The sequence below is a fragment of the Colobus angolensis genome, unplaced genomic scaffold, assembly GCF_000951035.1.
Source record: "Colobus angolensis palliatus isolate OR3802 unplaced genomic scaffold, Cang.pa_1.0 Scaffold502, whole genome shotgun sequence".
NCBI lineage: Eukaryota > Metazoa > Chordata > Mammalia > Primates > Cercopithecidae > Colobus > Colobus angolensis.
Genome location: NW_012118511.1, coordinates 212,631 through 218,382, shown reverse-complemented (window position 1 = coordinate 218,382; position 5,752 = coordinate 212,631). Strand labels below are relative to the sequence as shown.

The following is a 5,752-nucleotide window of genomic DNA, read 5'->3' as shown; positions in this document are numbered from 1 at the left end:
ATGCACACATAAATGCATGCTATAATTCTATCATCACATAAAGTAATTGCTGACACATACCTGTTTTTAGCCCCTGGGACGGTAGACCATGAGCTCGCAGAAGGACGACCACGAGGTTGTAATCATAGAACCTAATATTAATGCCATGACTGATGGCCAAACATGGTGGTTCACACCTGTAATCTCAATACTTTGCCGGGCTGAGGAGGGAGGATAAGGAGCCTGGGAGGTCGAGGTTGCAGTGAGCGGTAATAGTGCCACTGCACTCCAGCCTGGGCAACAGAGCAAGACCCTCACTCAAAAATAAATAAATAATTAAAAATAAGTAAAATTCCATGCTTTATTTAACTTTCACAAAAATATGAGGGGCACCTTTAGAATCCTCATTTCACAGATTTTAAAAAAACGAGCGTCGGGGAGCTAAATAATATGCTCACGGTTTCAGGGCTAGCTTAGAAAAAGCACGGATTTATCTTGTTTTTGATAGACTGTATTTGATTTTATTGTAGTTTACCCTCCGTAGAGACTCGTTTGAGGTCCTGGGGGTCTAGAATAAAATCAAGGTTGGGATTTTGGTTCCGTCCTTGGACAACTTGCGTAGACCACTCAGAACCTCAGTCTCGCCGGGCGCGGTGGCTCCAGCCTGTAATCCCAGCACTTTGGGAGGCCGAGACGGGCGGATCACGAGGTCATGAGATCGAGACCATCCTGGCTAACACGGTGAAACCCCGTCTCTACTAAAAATACAAAAAACTAGCCGGGCGAGGTGGCGGCGCCTGTCGTCCCAGCTACTCGGTAGGCTGAGGCAGGAGAATGGCGTGAACCCAGGAGACAGAGCTTGCAGTGAGCTGAGATCTGGCTGCTGCACTCCAGCCTGGGTGACACAGCGAGACTCCGTCTCAAAAAAAAAAAAAAAAAAAAAAAAAAAAAAAGAACCCTCAGTCTCCCCCAAGCACCCACCTCAGAAACTACACTTCCCAGCAGGCCGTGCGCCGGCGCCGTCGTACTTCCTCCCGGCGTCCCCCGCGGCGGGAAAGAGCCGAGTGGGCTCGAGGCCGACGCGACCATCATTTGTCGACGCCGCTGCCGCTGGCTGTCTGAGAGAAGCCGTCGCCGCCGTCCCCTCCGCCGCCGCCGGCTACCATGTCCGCCCAGGCGCAGATGCGGGCCCTGCTGGACCAGCTCATGGGCACGGCTCGGGACGGTGAGTCAGAGCGGCCAACCAGGCGAGGGTCTAGGGTGGGAGTGAGGCGAGGCCGCCGGGCGGCCTGAGGCGGGGGCCGCGATCGTCTGCGCCTGCGCTTGCGCGGGGCACCGCTCCTCCTCCGCCGCGCGCGCCGACCGCAGGCGCCGGGCCTTTGTCTGAGCCGGTTCGTCTCTGAGGCGGCCGTGGGTCCAGGTCCGTCTCCTCTTTCGGAGTCTGCGCCATGGATGGGGCTTCAGCCTCCTTCCCGTTTACCGTCCCGCTACTTCCTCCCCGACGGGCGCCGCGGCTCCGTGCCCCTCCGCGAACTGTGAAGTCGGCGAGGGGCTGGAATCAGCGTGGGCTCCAGGTCGCTGGCAGCCGGGTGGCAGAACTCCTCCGAGGCTCCTTGGGAAGAAGCTACACCCGAGGGAGCCGGATGGGCCTCGAAACCCTGGCCCGTTCTGGTTCTGTACCATTGCGAGGGGAGCCGTAAACTGAGCCTTTCTAACGTGGGTTTCTGCCGAGTACTTTTCCAGCTCCCCCTTCCCCCCAGCACACAGGAGAGCCTCTGTGTAGCCAGCGCTTGGCAGTGGTTAGGTAGGTTGTACCGTGTAGGGAGGAGCTCAAGATCCCGATGGTTGTCACAGGAGAAAGCGGTTGCATCTTCGCAAAACTATATACCTGCTGTGGTTTGTGTTTTCTTTTCTGCTGAAGTAATGAAGTTGTAAGTTCACACTGGCACACTCTCAGGGCTGTGCAGATTATTTGCACTTTATTTCATAGGTGAATAAGTGCTTTTTAGCTTTCTTTGTATATTGAGTTGCTTTTGAATTGCTTCCCATATTTTTATTTCATACAAACTGAACAATTGTGGCCCCTCTATTTTATTTATAAAGGTTCAGTGTATCTTTGCCTGCCTACATCAATCTGCAAGGGAGTTGCAGAAAGCCTCATGTTCATCGAGCCGTGAGTCACAACCAATTTCTAAGCTGTTATAACAAAAAAGTGTTTGCTTTTTTTCACAAGTAACTTTAAAAGTGTAGTTTAGAAAGAAAACATTTTCAATAAAAAGACACTACATTAATCCTGGATGCTTGCAAATCCTAAAATATATTCCTCCTCTAGCGTTGCACAGCTCTGTGTTGTATACACAGACTAGCTTTAGAATTTGTCACATACCACTTTGCCTTTACTTTTATGTATCATTCCCCCGACTTCCTTACTGCAGGTGTGGGCAAGAAAACTTTTCCTTTAACACTTTTCAACAGCGGGCATAAAATTCTGCAGCTGAGGTCTTGAAGAATGCAGATGGGTGCAGTATGTGTTGGAGCTCACAGTGTGTATTGACTAACCTAGTTCCTTTTTGCTTTTTTTGGTATTGTCTTGTTAAAAGTGACTCCCAGGTAGCAACTCTCTTTTTTAAGGGTGGGGACGAAAGGGATATAGGAAGAATAGATCTAGATTATTTAACAGTCTTCGATAGCATTTGATTGAAAGCTTTCTTCTTCATTCAATTTTGGGCAAAATACTGCCTCTGCATTTGTTCATAACAAAAAGATTAATAAGTAGCTTTTGTTGGTGGAAATTACCAGCTCTATAAGTCGCCCTTGGTGGTTCATGGACCTCTGATTAGCTTGGGTTTTGGAATCTCACTGCCACATGTATATGTGGAGCCAATGGCCTTTTGGTGCTCAGCTGCTTACGTCTGACTCCTTGACTTCTTTGGTACAATGATGGAGTCAGATCTCATTAAGTGTGATTCTTCATGATATAACTGGCCTCAAAAAAATGTGTATTCCACTCCAGTGTAAATATCTTTAGATCAGCTTTTCATTGTATTTGATGGGGAGAACACAAATGATAGTCTGCAAATGATCCAGGTGAATCATTACACTAGTGTTTTCTTGTGGTTAAACGTGATAATATTGTCTTATTTAAAACCACAAATGAATTTCAGGAGACGAAACCAGACAGAGGGTCAAGTTTACAGATGACCGTGTCTGCAAGAGTCACCTTCTGGACTGCTGCCCACATGACATCCTCGCTGGGACGGTAGGTGCATTTTGGGGGACCTCATGGAGCACTCTGACATGAGTGCTGGGTATGCAGTGATGGTTTTTCTATGTTGAATTTTGTTTTAACTTAAGTGTCTTTTTCCCCAAGTGGCTGAATGACAGCAGATAATCCTCCGCTTGTATGTATATATGCATGCATGTGTGCGATGGAGTCTTACTCTGTGTTGCCCAGGCTGAAGTACAATGGTGTAGTCACAGCTCACTGCAGCCTCGAACTCCTGGGCTCCAGCGATCCTCCCGCCTCAGCATCTTGAGCTTCTGGGACTACAGGCATGAGCCATTGCTCCTTGCTCAGTCCTCCACTTTTTAACAGGCAGAAATCCCTGATGCCCTTAAAATGATAGATTCTATTCATTTGGTAGGATTTTATGTTACGGGACAAATTTCGCTGTTGTAAAATTCTGTCTGTATGGTTACCAGATTTTTTTGTAAAGTCATTTATACTGAGCTATTCACAACTAAATAGGGCAAGTATTCTAATTTGGCTGTAGCAAAAAATATGCTTTAGGTTAGCCTGAAGTTCTTTGAAGATTCTGCGTGGGTTTGTTTGTTTGACCTCAAGTTGAATGTGTGGAAGACTTTTGATCTAGCAAGGTACATTTTCCTCCCCAAATTATTTGGTTTTTTAAAAAATCAGTTGAGGATACACTGATTTTGTAGTTTTGTGTTGTGCCACCCTTTCAAGACATCAGCATGCTGTTTGATGAATACAGACCCCTGCAATTTTAAGGTCACTTCAGATGAACAAAATGGATAAATGCTAGCTTTGTGTAATGTGCATTTATTCGAAGTAAGAATTTGAAAAGACTGAATAGTGGAGGATTATCTGTGGTGATTCAGCTGCTGAGAGAAAAGGAGTCCTGTAGAGACCACCCCCATTTTAAGGTTTCACAGCTACCTCACAGGGGATAAAAACTGTCCTCTCATTTTAAGGATGAAATGTACATATGTTAGAGGATGTTTTCTTCATGATGAATCATTGCTTTTATTAGGGAGGAGCACCTTCTGGAAAACCCCTCAGATGTGTTAAATCTTCTCAATCTGACTTTTCTGACAGCAAATGCAAAATGAATGCCAAACCTTGTGCCTCTTTTCTTTGGGGTGTTGTCTGCTGTTTGGCCTGGGGTGGGAAAACGTTACTGTTTGCTGCAGATTACCGTGGGTACCGAGGTCAGTACAGATTAATGATTTCCACTCGTCAAAGGCAGTTTCACTGTAGGGTGTTTTCATAGGATGCACAACTTGGAATTCTTGATAAACCCATAGTGAAAGAAGTCAGAGCAGATAGCTGTGTACTCTTAGGAAGATTTCAACTATGTTTTCCTCGGCCAGACCCTGTGTGTGTAGCGTAGCTGTGGAATACCGGTGAGAAAAACAGTCTCAGTGAGAGGATTTCTTCTTCTTTTTTTTTTTTCTTAAGTTTGCTCTTGTTGCCCAGCCTGGAGTGCAGTGGCGTGATCGTGGCTCACTGCAACCTCTGCCTCTTGGGTTCAAGCCATTCTCTTGCCTCAGCCTCCCGAGTAGCTGGGATTACAGGCGTGCACCACCACACCTGGCTAATTTTTGTATTTTCAATACATACGGGGTTTCACCATGTCGGCCAGGCTAGTCTGGAACTCCTGACCTTGTGATCTGCCCACCTTGGTCTCCCAAAGTGCTGGGATTATAGGTGTGAGCCACCGCGCCCAGCCAGAATGAGGGTATTTCACACAAATGTTTATTGTTAGTTATAGATGAATTCACTAGATATTTATTGGACACCTACTTTGTGCCAGGCACTGGAGATGGTGTGCCAATAAAGTCTTTACTCTCCTCTAGTGGGGGGAGAGGATGCATGATGAATAAGTAAATGAGTAGATAATGAGCTGTTGTAGATGGGGGGAGGAGGAAAGGCCTCTCAGGGACGTGTGAGCAGAGACCTGAATGGTGAGAAGGAGCACGTGTCAAGTTTGGGGATGTGGTGCTCTGGGTAGAGCGTGCAGAGGAACAGAAGGAACGCCCCCGATGTTTCTGGACTGGCGTGAATTAGCAGCGAGAGGGAGGCAGAGGTTATGGAGGCCTGTGAGAACCAGGAAGCCATGGATTGAGGGCCGTCACTCCAATGTTTGGAATTGGGCAGGGGCAGCTCACAACGGGGGTTGGAGAAGCATCCTGAGAGGGAGGAGGAAACCCAGGAAACCCGTGTGCATGTGAAGACAGTGCCTTGCAAAGGTGTGAATGAACAAATGCCAGAGGCTGCTGACGGTCCGTTGGAATAAGGGTTGGAAATTCAGATAGGATTTGTTGTAGAGATTGATCCTTGCTGGGTTTTTTGTTTTTTGTTGAGACGGAGTCTCACTCTGTTGCCAGGCTGGAGTGCAGTGGAGTAATCCTGACTCACTGCAACCTCCGCCTCCCGGGTTCAAGTGATTCTCCTGCCTCAGCCTCCTGAGTAGCTGAGGTTACAGGCACGTGCCACCACACCCGGCTAATTTTTGTATTTTTAGTCGAG

The 5,752-nt window shown here is 47.5% G+C and overlaps 1 protein-coding gene across 3 annotated transcripts in view; it reads left to right on the top strand.

Annotated features, from left to right (window-relative positions):
* Window positions 1–1,006: 1,006 nt before the first annotated feature.
* Window positions 1,007–5,752, top strand: part of LUC7L (LUC7-like (S. cerevisiae)) — a 59,974-nt gene continuing 55,228 nt past the window's right edge. For 2 of the 3 annotated variants that reach the window (XM_011960071.1, XM_011960074.1), the window contains exons 1-2: window positions 1,020–1,204; window positions 3,144–3,238. In XM_011960071.1, the coding sequence (XP_011815461.1) occupies window positions 1,144–1,204; window positions 3,144–3,238 (156 nt within the window). In that variant the 5' untranslated portion in view covers window positions 1,020–1,143. Of the gene's footprint in view, window positions 2,499–3,143; window positions 3,239–5,752 lie in introns of all 3 variants that reach the window. The other variant, XM_011960072.1, reaches the window with a different exon arrangement.